This window comes from Diceros bicornis, chromosome 24, assembly GCF_020826845.1.
Source record: "Diceros bicornis minor isolate mBicDic1 chromosome 24, mDicBic1.mat.cur, whole genome shotgun sequence".
NCBI classification, from domain to species: domain Eukaryota; kingdom Metazoa; phylum Chordata; class Mammalia; order Perissodactyla; family Rhinocerotidae; genus Diceros; species Diceros bicornis.
In genome coordinates this window covers 19121666-19141374 of record NC_080763.1, presented here as the reverse complement: position 1 = coordinate 19141374, position 19709 = coordinate 19121666, and the positions used below count along the sequence as shown (strand labels likewise).

General features: G+C 43.4%; 1 protein-coding gene across 2 annotated transcripts in view; it reads right to left on the bottom strand.

Moving 5' to 3' along the window:
• The window catches only part of TTC9 (tetratricopeptide repeat domain 9), a 32980-nt gene extending 31042 nt beyond the window's left edge, over nt 1–1938 (bottom strand). The window contains exon 1 of one of the 2 annotated variants that reach the window (XM_058567233.1): nt 1377–1938. In XM_058567233.1, coding sequence (XP_058423216.1) covers nt 1377–1776 — 400 coding nt within the window. In that variant the 5' untranslated portion in view covers nt 1777–1938. The remainder of the gene's footprint in view (nt 1–1376) is intronic. The other variant, XM_058567232.1, reaches the window with a different exon arrangement.
• Nucleotides 1939–19709: the final 17771 nt, after the last annotated feature.

Below are 19709 nucleotides of genomic sequence, written 5' to 3'. Positions count from 1 at the left end.
TAGTACTGCTATCAGTATCTCCATTTCTACAACTGCTCTACCACTATTACTAGGGATCCTCTAAGTTCGTAAACTACAACGTAAACGTACCTGGCTTTAAAAATGATACTGGATGTGGCATTATGGGAAGGCAGAGGTAGGCTGGCACTAGAAACCTCGAAGGGAACAGAGCAGATCTGCATTTAGGAACAGACCAGAATTACAGATATTTCTTTTTCATCCCACAACTGCCTGGGCCCCAGACACAGCCTCCATCCCCAGCCACACCCAGTCACTCTCACAACCCTACCCTACCCCAACTGTTCATAGCTAGTTTAGGCAATTTCAAGGGTTAGGGACTAGGAGTGATGACCTTTTATTTGGTCAGAGGAGCTAGACCATGCCCAAATCCCACCAAATGGAGTGGGCAAAGAAGAGAGAATGCTTTTCAAATATAAGGCCATTGCCTCTGCCAATATCTTCAACATTCTCACAGGAAAGCCCTGGAGAGACCCAGACTCTTCCTTTTTTAGGGACTTTAAATTTTCCTGTGCCAAAGTTAAATTTTTAAAAATGCCTGACTTAGACCTCAATGCCCAAAATGAACTCTGGAATGTATACCTCACCTTCTCATCCCAATAGAAGGACCCTCTTTCGCTTCACACCCAACAGCCAGCTGGTGTGAGGACCAGTACTACCCGGAGCGAGAAGGAGGCAGCGAGGGGAGCGAGAATGTAGCACAGCTCAAGCTCAACCATGAACTAGCTTCCCTTTGAGATCACTCTCTTCACCTGGCAACCGGGGGCCCCAGCAGATCTCAGAGAGAAGAAAGTGGCATTTTGGAATCCATTTTGCTCAAGATGCTGAAGGCATCGTGGCAAACTGCGCTTGCTACCGGGGCCAAAGGAACTTGGGGGAGGACCTTACCCATAGGGATGCGGTCAGTGGGGGGAAGGTGAGGGCGAGCTCTGGTGCCAATGATACCTGAAAAGAGCAGCCACCGGGCACGCGGTGGGTGCGGGTGGCCCACTCTGGGCGCTGCGTCCCGCATTTGGACCCAGGTCCACCAGTGAGCAGCAGCAGTCGCCGCCAGGCCAGCTGGGTCCCCTTCTGACTGTCCACTTATTTATAGGTGAGATTTACAATGGATGCGGCGGAAGGGACGCGGGATGACAACGAGTTTTGGAAGGTATAATCCTAAAAGTCACACTTTTTCCAAAGCGCCCCCCTCCCAGGTTCTCCCTCCAGAGCAGCTCGGTCCCAGCGGGGGAGGATGCCTCGCGGGCGCCGCAGAGGTCGGCTGTGAGCCGGAGGGCCGGGTACCCGGGACCCGCGCCGAGCGGGAGGCGGGCAGGGCAGGGGCAGGAGGGGCCGGTGCGCGGCGCGGCGCAGCTCACCTGCCAGGCTGTTGTAGCAGTCGATCTCGATGGCTTCCACCGTCTTGCTCTGCTCCTCCGAGAGGCGGCCGGGGTTGGGGGCCCCAGCCGGGGAGGCCGCGCGCGAGTCCCGCTCCCGTTCCCCGGGGACCGGCAGCAGCCCCTTCAGCTCCAGCAACGCCCGGTGGTATTTGCCGATGGCTTCGCGGAATTTCTTGTCCTTGTAGCACTGCGCCCCTTGGCTCTTGAACTCGTGCGCGCGCCGGATGAACTCGGCGGGCTCGGCCGCCGCCCCAGCCTGGCCCCGCGCCGGGGCCCCTCCGCCCGGGACGCACAGAGGCGGCGGCGGCCGCTGCGCCTCGCTGGCCGCGGGCGGGCTCGGGTTCCCCTTGGCCCCGGCCGCCGAGCCCTTCCTCTCCATTCGGCCGCCGCCCGGCGCCCCGCGCGCGCCGAGATCCGCCCGCCGCCGCCGCGCCCTCCGGGGTTTAAAAGCGGCGGGCGCCGGCCCCGCGCCTGGCAAGCTCGGCCGCGGCCGTGACACCCCGCGGCGGTCTGCCGCCCCGCGCTCCCATTCTCCTCGCCAGCTGCGGGAGGCTGCTCTCTCCTCCTCCTCCTCCCCGGATTGCCTTCCCCTCCTTCCCTCCCTCCCACCCCCGCGCCGCCCGCCCGCCTCCTCGCCCTCCTCCCCTCCCGCAACCTGCGGGCGGTGGCGACCTGGCCCTCGCGCGCTCCGGGGCTAGCGGTGTGGGGGACCGCGGGCCCGATTGGGGTGGCGGTGATTGTCGCTGACCCGGAAGAGGCTTGGCTCTCCTGAAGGAGGGGAGGATTAATGACAAAGACGGCCCCGTTCTTTCCCATTCAATCCAGCCTTCGGAGACGCGCCTAGACGAAGGGGGGAAGGGGTGTGTGTGTGTGTTTGTGTGTGTGTGTGTGTGTGTGTGTTTAGGGATGGGGGACGCCAGCGTGCGGCGGGGAGCAAGGGGCGTAGGCACAAGCCATAGCTTCTTGTTCTTTGCAGTAAGGCATTAATTTGTTTAAGGTGGCAAGGCCTCCTTTTTGTGGATCCAGGTTGTTGCTGGGGTGTGTCTCCGTGTGTGGCCACCCCGGCGCCCAGAACAGTGTTCACTTCAGCGTGTGGGGCGTTGTTTTCCAGGAGCCACAGTGTGCTGACACCTTGGTGTGCCCGCAGCTGTGCAGAATGAATCACAGATATCAGAGATAGAACACACCTGTTACTGTCGGTCATCAGGCTTGGCATGCATGTGTTCTAGTTTCCATTTACAGGACAGTCCATACCCTTCCTCAGGAGGTTCTGTTCCTTACTTCATTCATTCTTTCAGTCAGCCCGGAGTGCCACCTGTCTTCTGGGGATTTGCTGAGGCCAAGGGGCAGACAAAGATAGGCAAGTGACTGCCCTGCTCTCAGTTAACTAACTCCCGTTCTCCTGGGAGAGCTACACCACCCGCTGGTAGAGTCACTCTAGGAGGTAAGATCGGTAAGTGTCACCAGGGAGGAACAGAAAGTGCTGTGGAACCCCGGGGAGGTGAGGGGGGTGCTTTTTAAGTAGTGGTGGATGAGGAGGCTTTATGGAGGAAATGGCATTCGAGGGCCTTGTAGGATGGATAGGACTTGGGCATGAGGAAATAGAAGGAAGTGACATATCAACCAGTGAAGAAATAGAGCAGAAGCCATGATGTTTGAAATGTTGGGTGTGTTTAGGGCCTTGTGGTTTGATTTTGTGGCCCAAACAGTAGCAGGAAATGATTGGGTTAGTTGATGGAGGCATTTGGATGAAGAGTTTAGATTTGATTTTGTAAGCAATGAAGAAGGCTGACCTGTTTTTTAGTGCTCCCCCCTCCTTTATGATGCTAAGAAAAAATATATTATTCCAAAGCAGTGGTTTTCAAAGTGCAATTTCCAGACCTGCAGCATCAGCATCACCTGGAAAACTGTTAGAAATGCAAATTCTAGGGTCCCGCTCCAGACCTGCAAAAATCAGAAACTCTAGGGGTGTGGTCCAGCAACCTGTACTTTGACGAACCCTCTGGTTGGTTAGATGCACACTCAAGTTTGAGAACCCCTGCTCCCAAACCTTGCTACTCAAAGTGCAGGCTTTGGACCAGTAGCATTAGCATCACCCAGGAGCCTGTTAGAAATGCAGAATCTGCAAAATCCCAGACCTACTGACCCAGAATCTGCATTTTAACAAGATCACCAGGTGATTCATATGTCTGTCAGAGTGTGAGAAGCTCTAGAGGATTTGCAAAGTACAGAAACGTATAAAGAAGAAACCCCTAACCCTGCACCATCACCCAGATATATTTTTTGTTCATATTTTGATGTAATTCCTGCCAGTTGTTTTCTATGCATCTATATTTGTACCAAGTGCTCTTTTAACAAACATGAGTGGTATGGAACAATATATACAGTTTCCTGCTCTTTTTACTTTACATTATATGTGATTAAATAGTCTTTTAAAGCCTCATTTTTAGTGGCTTCATAATATTCATTATGTCTATACCATAGTGTGCTTAACCATTTTTCTATGGTCAGACACATTGATTCCAATTGTTTGCTATTATAAATAACACTGAGATAATAAAAATAATAGATACCATTTATATATAGTGCTTACTTTGTGCCAGATACTGAGTTAAAGACTTTACATATAATAATTCACTTAATCCTCATAACAACTCAGTGAAATAGCCACTATTATTACCCTATTGTGGACACCAGGTCACAGAGACTTGCCCAAGGTCATACTGCTAAAAAGTAGCGGAGCTGGGGTTTAAATCCAAGCAATCTGGCTTCAGAATCTATGCTCTTAACTATATTTACACTTAAATTTTTGTCCTAATTTATTTTTCCTTACAAGAAATTATCAGTTTTTAAAAATGTCTTGAAACGTCATTAATTTGCTTCTTAGAAAAGTTATGCTAACTTGTGCTCTCTCCAGCAATGTACTAGTTTTATAACATCCTTGCCGACATTGAGGGTTAAACTTTCAAAAATATTTTCTAATTTGATAAATGAGAACTGTATATTGAGTGAACTGGGATCTCTTTAATTACAAGGGTGAGCATTTTTCACATGTATAGTTTCCATTTATATGGTGCTGAGGGCTTCTATTTGGACACAACCTTAACGTACTAAATTATACCTTATGTGTTACAGCATCTTACTTTTCTAGTGCCTGAACACTCACCTGAGCCCCAGAGAAGGAAAATGATTCTCTACTCACTAGTGAGTTTGCAGTGGTTTCTGACCAGGGAGACATTGTATTAGTTCAGTGGTTAAGAGACTTTAGACTCAGACAGGGGTGGGCTGCAATTCTGTCTTTGCTGCTTCTTGGGCAAGTTATTCAACTTCTGAAAACCTGAAATTTCCTCACTCGTTAAATAGGGATACTACTTGCTTCATAGGGGTGTTGTGAAACACCTTGTAAGTGCCCCACAGATGGTAACTTTCCTTATTACTCATTGAATCCTGTCATCCTTGGATCCCATAATAATGTTGTAGAAGACTCTAGTTAATCCATGTTTACCAACCCCTGGCCCTTTTTACATTAAGGTATCATGTCAGGAAGAGCAAAGAGAAGACATTGGTGGTTGGGTGCTCTGAGTTTTTATTAACTTCCTACTCTGGTAGGAAGAGCTACTGAGGGCAAATAATGGACGAAGATCCAGGCCTGGGATTTGGCTACTATCAGAAATAAGACGTAAATTGGTTCATGACGGTCACAACTATTTAAAGGTGAGAAGTACTAATGTGCTAAATTGCTTTTTGTTTTCCTACTGTGTCCTGGCTTCCTACTGTCCTGAGTACAGTATCTCATTCTTAAATTTTGGGTTTGAGGACAGGGCTGCAAGAGACATGAAATCTACATGGTATTATCCTGTGTATGAAACAGAGCCCAACACCAGAGCTTAATACTAGCTTGGATGAAGGAGAACGTGAGTGAGGAAGGTAAGAGATATCATGGGCGCGGAGGCAGAGCAAGAGGAGACTTACTATGCTCATCTGTCCCATTCGGTAGAGCTGTGTGTGTATGTCTAGAACTGTTTTGTTTGCTTGTTTTCAGTTTGCTTCTGTCTATTTTTTTTTTCTTTTTGTGAGGAAGATCAGCCCTGAGCTAACATCCATGCCAATCCTCCTCTTTTTGCTGAGGAAGACCAGCCCTGAGCTAACATCTATTGCCAATCCTCCTCCTTTTTTCCCCTTTTTCTCCCCAAAGCCCCAGTAGATAGTTGTATGTCATAATTGCACATCCTTCTAGTTGCTGTATGTGGGACACTGCCTCAGCATGGCCGGACAAGCGATGTGTTGGTGCGTGCCCGGGATCCGAACCCTGGCCGCCAGTAGCAGAGCGCGCGCACTTAACCGCTAAGCCATGGGGCTGGCCCAGTTTGCTTCTGTCTCTAAGCCACTCACTGGTAAATGCGCACCGGTTACTCAGAAATGGTCTCCTTCCTTCAAATGGAATTAAACAGGTGCCAAAGATAATTTCTCAAACATTTTTTCATTAACTATTGACCATATGCAGAGCACTATTTTAGGAAGTGAGCAAACATCCAAATGACAGACAATTTGGGCATGGATTTAGGGTTCAGAAACTCAGTGCTTCTCAAACTTTAATGTGCATTTGACTCCCCCAGAGACCTTATTTAAATGCAATTCCCTGATTCCATTAATCTAGGGTTGGCCCAAGATTGTGCATTTCTAACAAGCTACCAGGTTGTGCTGATAGTGCTGGTTTATGGCCTACATCTTGAGGAGCAAATATTTAGAGGAAAGGGAAGTTCCATCTCTCCCCTCCTCTCTTGGCCTTTGCCTTCTCCCAGGGAGGACTTGTTCATTCGATTGGTCAGGTTCCAGGAAATTAATTGGTGCACATTTAACAAGGGCAGGGTTATGAACCTCCGTGCAGCGTTCTCTTCCACTTCGTGCAGCATGAATAGGTAAGCTGAGCCAGGGCCTCCTTTTGGGATCTGGCCATCTCGATTTCTCTTCCTCAAATGCATAGCCAAGCATACTTTTTATTGCTTCCATTTCTGGTCCAATGTGGCAGGACAGAGAGTGAGAAGATTTTGGTGTGTAGTGGGGAGGGAAATGCTCACGTAGGCCTTTAGTGTAGGCTGCTTGCTCCAACCTTGTTTTTTCAAGAAAGCTCTGCACTAAGAAATTGAACATTTATTCAGGTGAAAATAAAGTGGTATTTTGATTTTTTATCTGTTGATGGCCCTTGAATGTATTGCTTGCTCATGACCCTCACAGGGAAGAAAGATGACTGAGCCACAGGAGGTTTCTAGTTCTCATGGGTCCTTTGGCCCAACGTCATCAAAACCTCTCCCTTCATTCCTAACAGGCAAGCACTGGACACAGGCCAGTGAATCCACGGATGATCACACCACTAATGGAATAACTCATTACTGCTGAGATATGCTGGAAGATTTCTTACAAAAGATGTATGTGGAACTATTTGGATGCAAAGAACTGGGCGTGGTACACAGAAGGCAAAGTGCGTCTGCTGGCTTTATGAGTCTCAGGCTCTGGATCTGCACTGGGTTCTGACCTTGCTTCTGCTTCTCTGAATCTCTACCTTCCCACTCACTGCCTGCTCGTCCTAGACAACCAAAGGCCCCTCTCTTTCCAGACTCGCTCTGGAGCTTGCATACCTCCTAAACAGATGGCATGTGCTGCTTTTTCTCTTCCGTCAGCTCAGTGTCTTAAGCATATGCGAAAGATATATATTTGAATCTCTTTTATACTAATCTAAGCTGTTCAGGGTTTGGTCACATGCCAACCAAACCAGAGCTATTTTGGGCATGTTTTTCTAATTGCATTCAACTTTACAATTTACCTGAGAAAATTACAGCATGTCCATCACCAGTTTTTATCCATATTCAATCTTCAATCATCCCTCCATGGAAAAGTGGGAGATTTTTAACTGTTTAATGCCCAGATGTAGCATTAGCCATATAAGGCTAATGTGAGCTTCATATTTTCATTTATCTCACCACCTGTCCCCTCACCCTCAACCCAACAACAAATTTCTCTATAATTCCAGAGCCCAGTTCAGTCTGCCTATCCCTCCTCTCTCCTACTACTCCAGCCACTCTGCACCCGCCTACCTTCCCCTCTCCAATATCAACTATAGCCCTCCATGGGGGCCATGATGTCAGTTATTCGGATCTGCTTGCATCCCTTCCTTAGGGGATTCTTTCTTCCTCTATTCCATGCGGTCCTGGTGGAGCTGTCAATCATGGTGTCTGAGGTCCCCCCTTCCCTGACTTACTAGGGCTTATTCCAGTCTCAGCCAATCATATTATTCCATCTCCCTAGCCCACAGTGATTGGTTCAGGGAGGACCATATGTAGAGACAATCAGAAATTTCCATGAGATTTATATACAGACCTTGGGAGAGAAAAGTTCTTTAAGCTGGAAGAATTTGAGGTGGGGGCTGTCAATGGTCATCCTGCTGACCACCTGGAAAAGACCTGTCTGAAAAATGAAGTTGAATGGAGGCGAAAAAGATATGAGGGAGAGACAGAGCTCTGGTGGTATCAATTAAGTTCTTAGATCCAGCGGTTTTTAATGCCGGAATCCCCTTGGACTTCCTAGTATGTGAACCAATGAATTCTCTTTTATACTTGAGCTAATTCAAGTTGTCATTTACAATTGAATAACTACTGACTATATATTCCTTCTCAGATTTTTACTCTCTTCACCCACCACCTATTGCCACCCTGGTTCAGCTGCTGGTTCATGTGGCTGGTAACTATAGCTGTGTCTCCCTGCCTAGAAAACAGTCATTTTTAAAATTCTTTTACACTCACTAAAAAATAGTTTACTTATTCACTCATTCTCACTTTGTATTATGGAAAATTTTAAACATACACAAAAGAAAGAATAGTATAACAAATGTTCAAGAACCCATCTCCCAGCCAGCACAAACAATGAACAGTAACCACTATTTATTGACATATGTTCAGTTTTCCATGTTTCCATTCTCTCTTACATCTCCATGCCTTTGGACTCACAGTTCCCTGTATGTTTCATTTTTCTATATTTCTCATTTGTTTGCTCTTAGTACATTACGTCTTTCAGCCCAAGTCACCCAGATTTGCTTCAAGATTTAGCAGAAGTGTCATTTCTACTATGAAGCCTTACTGACCTCTGTATACAAGTTGGGTGTTCCTTCTGCTGTTTTCTGGTAGCTCCTTTTTCATACTTTTATATTACATAGGATTTATTCATTCAACAAACATCTATTGAAAACTTTCACCATTTCAGGCACTGGGGATCTATTACTGAACAAAACAGGCAAAAATTCTCACCTTCATGGAGTGGAGACTGACAATAAACATCATAAATAAATTATATAGAATGTTAGAATGTGATGAGTGCAACAAAAAAGTGAGTTTAAGGGGAATTGTGTCTATGTCTGTGTTCAAATTTTAAATAAGGAAAATCAGAGAGGCCACACTTATTACACTGCATAATGGATATCTGCTTGCTTTTTTGTCTCTGCGATTGGACTATAGCTACTTGAAAACAGAGATTGTGTCTTACTCTTTTTGTAGCCCCAGCACCTAGCATAGCAGTAAGCATTTTGTAACAGTTGTGGAATAAATGGAATAAACAAAGAATACAAGATACCAACTCGAAAGATTTTTGGTGTCAAGGAAGCTTTTTTAAAGATAGTACATATACATGGAAAAAAATTCAACTACTACTCTCTGTAAAAGAGTATATAATACAAATCAAATTTTCCTTCTACCCCTGGACCCAGTCCTCCAAAATTCTTCCCAATGACCTCTACTGTTACTTGTTTCCTATGCATCTCTCCAGAGATTATCTAGCATTGTCTGTCTGTCTGTCTATCTATCTATCTATCTATCGATGGATCTATCAATCTGTCATCTATTGATCTATCATCTATTGATCTAAAATTATGAATATTATCTGGAAATCATTGTATTTCAGTATATTCAGAACTGCCATACTTTAAAATATAGCTATACAGTATTTGTACACATGTATCAGAATGTATTTCGCCATGCTTCAGTTGATTTATATTTAAGTAATAATGAGGATGTATTGATGAACCACTCAACCAGTTGGGAAGTCAGGTTGCACTGCGAATCTGGTGATCAAATCTTTCACACTTAACTAAGTCAACAGCTCCCTGTTGGAGAGGAGGCCAGTCTCTTCACCTCTGCGTGTATTATTTAATTTCACCACAACCTCATGAGGTTGTTATTATGATGCTCACTTTACAAAGAAGAAACCTGAGGTTTTCAGAGGTTAGGTAATTTGCCCAAGGTCACACAGCTTGGAAGCAGGGAGCAGGCCTGCCTGACTACAAAGGACGTGTTTTGCCACCATTGGAGTTTTTGGTACTTCTGCTAGGGATGAAACAAAGAAGATTTACACAGACTGCCTGGCGGACTGTCTTAGATGATCTTTAAGATTCTTTCAGAATCTGGAAATGCTGTAACACTGTGCCACCTACAACCACCCATTCTCTGCCGTTTTCTCTCTGGTTTTGTGCCCTGGGAGACTGACCGCTGCACCAGCTAGGCTCCTTTGCCTTCTTGCTGCTGGTTAGCTTTGCCCAAGGCAAGCGCCAACATGAGACTGGAGGATGGGGGAAGAGAGACTAATATATTTCTTCCCACTCCCTCCCTGCTTTGGCACCATGGTTTTAGGGGTGGCCAGGTCCTGCCATTACGTTGGTTGTGATTGGGTGCCCCCTCCTGCTTGGGTCCGCCTGTCAGTAGACTCTGGTAACACAATTTCTGCCTTTTGCCCAAATATCTTCCCTCTCTTGCTAGTCTCTGGATGTTTCCACATTCTTTCTTGGTTCCTATAACCATACCCACACTTTTGTAAATAGTCTCCATATAAAAAGTCTCTTCAGATGAACCATTACAATTAGATTTTGTTTCCTGTCATGACCCTATTGTAAATACTATTTTAAGGTGTTATGTCTTTCAGGGGACTCTTACAGACCTGATACTACAAGATCCAGTGTAATTTATCTCTAGTGGTAAAATTTCAGGTGAGTAGGGCCAGCTGTTTGGAGCTAATCTGGACCTTTTTACTCTCAAATTCTAGCTACTTGGCAGCAGCCTATTTGGCCAAGTGCTGAGACCTGCTCTGCTGTTGGTATGTGAGGTTGTGAGCAGATGGATTTTTTTTTTCATTGTTCTATTTCTTACAATTTTACATATACATCAGCAGGTATTTAACATTTTAACAGCCTTTTCGAAAACACACACATACACAACATTTTTTCCCTACAGAATTTCTGGAGAGATCTATTAGTTATCTATTTGTAGCTGCAAGACAAATTATCCCAAAACTTAGCAGCTTAAAATTTTATTTATTGTTTTTAAACAATCCCACAGTTTCTGTGGGAGCATCTTGGTTGGGTGGTTCTGGCTCAAGGTCTTTCAGGAAGTTGTAGTCAAGCTGTTGGCTAGCACTGAAATTATCTGAAGGTTCTACTGGAGGACATGCCAGTTCCAAGCCTACTCACATCATTGTCTGCAGGCCTCCATGCCTTGCTCGTTGTTGGCTGGACATCTTAGTTCCCTACTAGGTAGGTATCTCCATAGCGTCCTTGAGTGTCCTCATGACATGGTACCCGGCTTCCCCCAGAGCGAGAGATATAAGAGATCCATAGTCTTTTAAAACCTAATCTCAAAAGTGACCTACCATCACTTTGCCACATTCTGTTGATCACACAGACTAACCCTGGTACAAGGTGGGTGCTAGGGGACTGTACAGGGTGTAAATACCAGGAATTGGGGAATATTGGGGGACATTTTGGAGGCTGGCTACTTCAAGAGAGAAGTGGGTATTATGTTTTTTATTGTACATAGCTACCCGCTAGATCTTAAGAGGTCATTTGTGTAACATCAAAAGAAAAATAAAATGAGGTAAGCTGACTAATGATTACAATATGTACAAAAAATGCATTTTTATTACAAAGGTCAGATGAAATTTAGGGCATTGAAAGGAATTTAGGACTCAAAGGTCTTTAGGATTTTTGTCTTTCTGTAAATTTAACTTTCTGATTTTAAAATTTAAAACTTATCAATGCATTTTTAAGATGTTAAAATATCATTGGTTCCTGGAACATTGCTTTGGAGCTACTCTGCTGATAGGAAGTTTCCATAAGATTATTCTGTCAACCACTACCTTATGGTCCAACAGTTCTTAATCTTCTGGGGGGAGGAGTCGTGAACTGCTTTGACAAGTGTTGCCAGTGACAGAATCTGGTGGTAGTGGTGCAGGCTGCAGTGTCCAGCGCCTGGTGGTGGTAGTCTCTGCACCTGCTGCCTGCACTGTGGATTTATTTAATGGCGTGATTTGCGGGCACTATTCTTGCCCTTGTATCCCTGATTCTAGCCCTGGTGATTCTGTGAGCTAGCCCTTAGCATTTTTTATGCAGTATTTTGTTTGTTTCTATTGGCAGATCTTTGAAAATATTTATGTAATGGATTCTGAAGGTGCTATGGCACAGAAAGTGGAACACAATTTAGATTGAAGTGAATTCATTGATATGGTCACACTTAACTGGTTATTTTGGATTCAGTGTTTTTATTTAATTGTGGTTAATTACATATAACGTAAAATTTACCATCTGAACCATGTTTAATTGGTTATGTTCAGTGGCATTAAATACACGCACATTATTGTGCAACCATCACTATCATCCGTCTCCCAATCTTTTTTCATCTTGCAAAACTGAAACTCGATATCCATTAAACGCTAACTCTCCCCTCACCCCCCATAGCTTTTTTTTTCCTATTGTGGTTAAAAACATAAAATTTACCATCTCAACCAATTTTAAGTGTATTGTTCAGTTGTGTTAAGTGTATTCACATTGTTGTAAAACAGATCTTCAGAATTTGCTCATCTTGCAAATCTGAAACTCTATACCCATTAAACAACTTACTTCCCCCTCCTCCCAGCTCCTAGTAATCACCATTCCACTTTGGGTTTTTATGAATTTGACTAGATATTTCATGTAATATTTTCTTTGTAGTTACCATTACAATTACATAAAATGTCTTAAAGTTATAACATTATATTTTAAACTGTTAACAACTTAACTTCAGTTGCATACAAAAACACCACTCCCCACTTATGTTATTGATGTCACAAATTATATTTTATATACTGTATACCTATTAACATAGTTTTATAGTTATTTTTTAATTTTTTTTATTTCAACTCTATGTATCAAAGTTACAATAGCACAGGTTACTGTATTTGTCCATGCATTTACCTTTGCCAGAGAATCTTATATTTTCATATAGCTTCATCTTGTCATTTACTCTCCTTCTGCTTCAACTTGAAGGACTCTTTTTAATACTTCTTGTAGAGCAAGTCTAGTGGTAATAAACTCCCTCAGCTTTTGTTTATCTGGAAAAGTCTTAATTGCTCCCTAATTTTTGAAGGACAGTTTTGCTGAATACAATATTCTTGGTTGACAGATTTTTCTTCCTTTAGAATTTTGAGTATATCATGACACTCTGTTCTGGCCTGCAAAGTGTCTGCTGAGAGATCCACTGATAATCTTATGGAAGTTCCCTTGTATGTTATAAATTGCTTTTCTGTTGCTGCTTTCAAGATTATCTCTTTGATTTCAGACAGTTTGATTATAATGTATCTCAGTGTGATTCTCTTTGGATATATCCTAGTTGGATTCGTTAAGCTTCTTGAATCTGTATGTTCATTTCTTTCCTCAGATTTGGGAAGTTTTGGACATTATTTCTTCAAGTATGGTCTCAACTCCTTCCCCTCTCTCTTCTTCTGGGATTCCCTAATATGTATTTAGTCCTCTTGATAGTGTTCCATAAGTACCTTATGTTCTATTTGCTTTTCTTCATTCTTGTTTTCTTTTTACTTCTCTAACTCAAGGTTTTCAAATGACTTGTCTTCAAATTCACTGATTCTTTCTTCTGCCTTTTCAAGTCTGATATTGAACTCCTCTAATGAACTTTTCAGTACTGATATTGTATTATTAAGCTCCAGAATTTGTTTGGTTCTTTTTTATAGTTTCTATCTCTTTGTTGATATTCTCATTTTGTTCATGTATCATTTTCCTGATTTCATTTAGTTGTGTATTTGTGTTCTCTTTTAGCTCATCAAGCATCTTTATGATAGTTATTTTAAATTCTTTGTCAGACTGCTCATAGATCTACGTTTTTTAGAGTCTGTTTCTGGAGTTTTATTTTGGTCCCTTGATCGGTCCATGTTCTTTGTTTGCGTTGTAATCTTTCACTGGGATTTGGGCATTTGAAAAAACCACCACCTCTTCCAGCTTTGCATATTGGCTTTGTGCAGGGGAAGACCTTCACCAGTGAGCTCAGCTGCAGGTTCTAGGACATCCCAAACATTTTCTGATCTATTGCTCCCCCTAGTGTCTGCTTGTGGTTCTGCAGCTCTGACATGCTGCTTGCCTTTGCTTTTGGTGGCTTGCAAACTCTGGTGCCAGTCCTTTCAGTGGTCCAAGTCAGGCAAGATAGAAATGAGTCCCTCAGGTAACCCTCAGACAAGCTGGAATGTTAGACTCATGATCCACTCTTCTGTTTTTATCCTGAGGGGGACTCCTGGGCTAAGGGATTTCTTCCCAGTTGCTCAGAACTATGCTGCATAGGGGAAGGGGAGGGGTGAGATGCCAAATGCTGCAAATTTCCTACCCCTTTTGATGGAATCCCTTCTTGGCTTTACAGTGACTTGAGTGCTATAGCTTCTTGACTGATCTCTAGAGTCCTCACAGAGGTATTCGGGTCCATATATTGTTAATTTGGTGTCTCTCTGGGGAATGAGGGCCTGTAGCTTCTTAGTCTACTATGTTTCTGACATCACTCTCTCCTCCCATAGCCTTTTTTTAATATACATTTTTTTTTGGAGGGGATGATTCACCCTAAGCTAACATCTGTTGCTAATCTTTCTCCTTTTTTCTTCCCACCGCTAGAGCCCCAGTACATAGTTGCATATAGTTGTAAGTTCTTCTGGTTCTTCTATGTGAGAGGCTGCCACAGCATGGCTACTGACAGAGTAGTGGTGTGGTTCCACACCTGGGAACCAAACCCGGGTCGCCGAAGAGGAGCACACCGAATTTTAACTACTAGATCATCAGAGCTAGCTCCCCTATAGCCTTGTAATCAATCCTTTTGCTACTCAAATCAGTTTGACTACTATAATATGATTTCCCTGGTGTCATGATGTTGGAACTGGGAAACCATCAAGGTTTGATGAATGAATGGGGCATTTCAGGCCCAGTGAGAGAGACCTTTTTCTGAGCACATAGCTGTTTTCAAGCACTTCAAATCACACTTTTGACCGCCACAAGTGTTTGGATTGTGTGGGACCACTCTGGTTGCCTTGTGATGACTGTGAAGTGTGGGCTCATAATTACAGAGCTGCTGAAGATGACCAGATTTTCTTTCCCTTCTCTTGTACAGAAGATCTCCTCAGATCTGCAGAATTGCATCTAAACTCCTACAGATGCTGCTGCTGTTGCAACAATCTGTCACCAGCCAAGCTTATCATCCATTATTTATTTCCTTTCCTTACCTTTTGCCCCAACCCTCCCACTCACAGGCCGCAGAGGCTTTGTTAGTAAATTCAGGGCTCAGGTGTGGACCTGCGAGGGAGGTATTTGAACATAAGCGTGGGTAGGGCAGAGAAAAAGAAGTAGGATGAACATACAGCTTCATTTACACTTATTTCTCTTACGTGTACCAGATAATCTTATACAGGGAGTGTAAAATATCTGACCTATCAAGACCAGGAATCCAGCGCTCTGTGAACTTTTTCAATAAATCAAAGTTCAAGCTCAGTGGTGGGGATTAAAGTGGCTGCTTAAGGCTAATATTAAGAGAGAAACATGTGAAAGCACATATTACAGTACACACAGGGAGTTTATTAACAATTTCCCTTCTTTCTTTACCTCTTTCCTTTTTCTCTCCTTCCAACCTTCCTTTACTTCTATTTTCCAGCAACTAAGTTGCTTTATAATTGATAGATTTGTTGTATATTCATCAAGTACCTTTCTGTGCTGAGAAGGTATGGTACTACGTTGTTTTGAGTTGGCTATTATTTAATTCACAAAGTACTAGCATTATCAGGGCCACCTTAGCATGTAGGAGAAGAGGGGAAGGTCTAGAGAAGAATTCAGAATCAAAACAGACAGACCTGAATCACTGGGGGGCTGGAAGGGCAGTACAAAGGTGTTGGAGTTGAAGACTATCAGACAGCTAGGGGGCAAGTAGAAAAAAGCAAGCCAAATATTCATTTCCAAGTCTAGGGCATTAGCTTGAAGACTTCTCAGGATTTTTTTTAAAAAAATTTTTTATTCTAGTTGCTTATGTTACCAATCTTCTTTCAGTTTTAAAAAAAAAAAAGCCAGAGAAAGACAAAGTGTTGTTTTATTTTTTTATTTTTTCTCCTGGTGAATCTGGGCTCGAGAGCTCCTTCTTGAACACTGAGAAGGAAATCCAGCCAGCCTCGTGTTTCTGGAGCCAAAAGAATAGCCAATAGCAAATTGCTTTGTAAAGCAGAGACTCCTGCTGGCAAAGGTGGCTTCTACTATATGGGGAGGCACTAGACTCTCCCAGGCTGTAGAGTGGGAAGCCAAGACTCAGCCCTTTCCCTGCACCTTCAGGGTTGAAAAATGAATGTCTCTGCCTCAATTTGGCCCAGGGCCAACCCGTGACTGGCTCTACCTGTTTCTTCTTCCTTAGCTACTTCCAATGCTTAGGCTGGACAAAAACTTGTTAAACCAGATAAACTCAATACAACCATTCAAAACTATAATTTTAATTATGTAACTTTTTTGTTTGTTTGTTTGTTTTTGTGAGGAAGATCAGCCCTGAGCTAACATCCATGCTAATCTTCCTCTTTTCGCTGAGGAAGACCGGCTCTGAGCTAACATCTATTGCCCATCCTCCTCCTTTTTTTTCCCCCCTCCCAAAGCCCCAGTAAATAGTTGCATGTCATAGTTGCACATCCTTCTGGTTGCTGTATGTGGGACACGGCCTCAGCATGGCCGGAGAAGTGGTGCATCAGTGCGCGCCCGGGATCCGAACCCCGGCTGCCAACAGCGGAGGGCACGCACTTAACTGCTAAGCCATGGGGCCGGCCCTCAATTATGTAACTTATGTGAAATAAAATGTGGTAAGGCTCCATGGTACAGGGACAAATCACTGAATCTTTGAACAAGAGGCAGCAGGGGGTTGGGTGGTAGGAGAGGGACCTTAGAGGTCACCCCAACCAAAGTGTAGTGATTACAGTGAGGATTCTGAAGTCAGACTCATGTTCGAATCTTGGCTCTGCCACTTATCACCTGTGTGCATTCAGCAAGTGACAACTTCTCCAGGCTTCAGAATCCCCATCTTAAAAATGGAGACAGTAGTCCTTATTTCATAAAACTGTTGGGATGATTAAATGCCAAAATCCATGTCAAGTGTTTTCATTGAGTTTCTAGGGCACAATAAATGTTCAATACATGTCAGTTATTTTTGTGGCAATTATTGTCACCATCAAGATTGAGATAATAAATAGAAAATGGGAGCCGTTATAGCATTGTTGCTAAAGAATGTGGGCTCTGTGACCTTGGGACAACTATTTAACATCTCTAAACCCAGGATCTTCTCATAGGTTGTTGTGAGGTTTATATGAAAAAATATTGTCTGTACTTAGCCCAACATCTGACCAGTGTTAGTGGTTATTATTTAGTCAAACTGAAATGTAGAAAGGTTTAGTGCCAACCTAGAAAAACACTTCAATACTCTCTAAAAGGGGGGTGGGGGATGTAGAGGAGTTTAGAGTTGAAAGAAGCTCACTGTAGATTGAATTCAAAGGTCTAACATCCTTTTTAAACCATAGAGGTTAACCTAACTTACGTTTAGGCAAGGGCTACCATCATTCTAGTCTAGGATGGGCACTTCTCTGGGAGAATGCCTAAGTTTCTGCAGTGATGAATTAGGATTAGAGGAGGGAGCTGTGAGACTGTTTATGTGTCTGTGGCAGCAATAAAAGGGGTTTTGGCGTGACCCTGTTCCGAACACTTAAAAAGTCAGTTGTTATTATTTGTGTTGTTTCCAACAAACAACGTGCCCTCCATTACCACTCTCTCTGAGTCACCTCTCTCAAATGTACCCAGGCAGCTGCCTGGAATGAAGAGGATCTAGAAGAGCTTAGCAAATAGGATCTGTTTCGTAACAGACACCAGCTTTTGAGAGGTCCTTACTCAGCAAGTAAGGCCAAGAAGCCAGAACAGAGTGTTAAATCAACTCACGCCCATGGCGAGACAATAACAAATATCTATTAAGACTGTTTCTTTTAGTATTTTTGACACAGCCCCAGGGTTCCGCTGTATACTCAGCAGCTGCTAGAGCTCCTCAGTTTACATGTGGGATTCATGGATTTTCCTTAGTTTCATCTGCCCAGTAGACATCTTCGCTTGGATAATCCACCAGCACTTCAAACACAACTAAAACAAAACCCAACTATTCTACCCCCTTCTCCAAACCGTTCTTCCATCTGTTTCGTATCTCAGTAAATCATTCATGCAATTGCCAGGCCTGGAATTCTGAGGAATTCTCCCTCTCCTCACCCAGGGCTGTTCACCAATTCCTGTCAATTCCACCTCCTAACTATCTATCATTTTAGTTCATTTCTTACTGTCACTTCCTTAGTATAGGTCATCATTTTTTCAGGCTTAGATTAGGGTAACAAATTTATAAATTCAAATCTGACCTTGTCACTTGCCTCTTTAAAATCTTTCTTTAGTATCCTACTGCTCTCAATTCCTTGATGTAGTTTACAGTGACCTTGGCCCTGGTTTCTGCTCCAGCCTTCTCTCTCCTATTCTTGTCATATAGTCTATGCTCCAGGCATTCTGAACATTTGTCACTTTTCTGCTCTCTCTTGCCTCCTGGCTTTGGTTCATGCTCTTTCTTCTGCCTTGCGTTTTCTACGTCCCCTGTTCAGTTGGCGAACTCCTACTCATCTTTCATGTCTCTGCTCAGACACCACTTCCTCCAGGAAGTCTTCCCTCATCTCCTTCCTGTATTTTGTACCCTCTTTCCACACTCTCAGATTACTCTGCTTCCTCCATCACAGCTCCAATTACAATGTAGTTTAATTATCAGGTCTTTAGTCCATATCTCTCACTAGGCTGAAATGTTGAGACCATGTCTATCTCATTCACTGTTATTTCTCCGTCACCTGATAGTGCTTGGCATAGGAGGTTACATTCTAAATATTTTTTTGAATGAATATATGAATAATAACACAAAAATGACGTTTTTTTTTTTTCTTTCAAACTGCGGCTCTCTTCAGGTAAAATCAGCCATACTTGGTGATATCAATGTGTAATCAGAAATTGAAAGATCCTAAAGCTCTCTCTTGATCTGCATCTCCTGCAAGTCCATCATTGGAACTTGTCATCCCATCACGTGCTCAGTCTGGTGCATGTAGCCTATGGAAAGGGGGAGTGAGCCAAGTGTTTGATGCAAGAATGTTGAGCCTGAGATGTCAAAAGTTTCCACCCCTTATGGATTTAAGAACCTATAAAGTCACTGGGCTTCTCATCAAAATATTTAGAAATGACATTTGATAAACTATGCTTGCATTGAACAACCAACAAATATTTATTCAGCACCTACTATGTGCTGGACCCTGTTCTGAACATATGACAAAAATCCTTTGAGGAACTTTCATTCTTGAGGCTTGCTTGGTCCTCTGATGAACTGAACCTGCTAAACCCCTCACTACTAATCATAGTGTAACATCTGCAGGAAGGACTTTGTTAGACTTGTAGATTTTGGTCAGTGTGTGGATTAGGTTTCTTATAACCTTGGAAATGGAAAATTCTTCCTGTGTCTGGGACACTTGTGTAGCGTAGCTAAACTGATAGAGAATATCTTTCTAGAAAATTTCTGTTATTGGTCTTTTTTCCCCGTTCCTTCAACGACCACTGCTGAATTAGTTTCTGATAGAGAATTCAGAGGTGTTTTCGGTTCCAAGAGACAGAGTACAAGTGGAAAAAGGAAATGTGGCTGGAAAATGGAAAGTTAATAACCTAAGCAGCCCAGGTGTAGCTGTATGAGACAGAATGGCAGACAGCCGAATAGGACTTGAGATTCTGCCTCAAAGAAGGCAAAGAACAAAGCTGCAGTCTGTCTTTCAAACAAACCTTATCATGGAGAGCAATGGGAACTCTCATACACTGCAGGAGGGACTGTAGAGCAGTAAGTCACTTTGATAATAATTTGGCATTATCTTCTAAAGTTGAATAAATGCATACCCCGTGACCCAGAA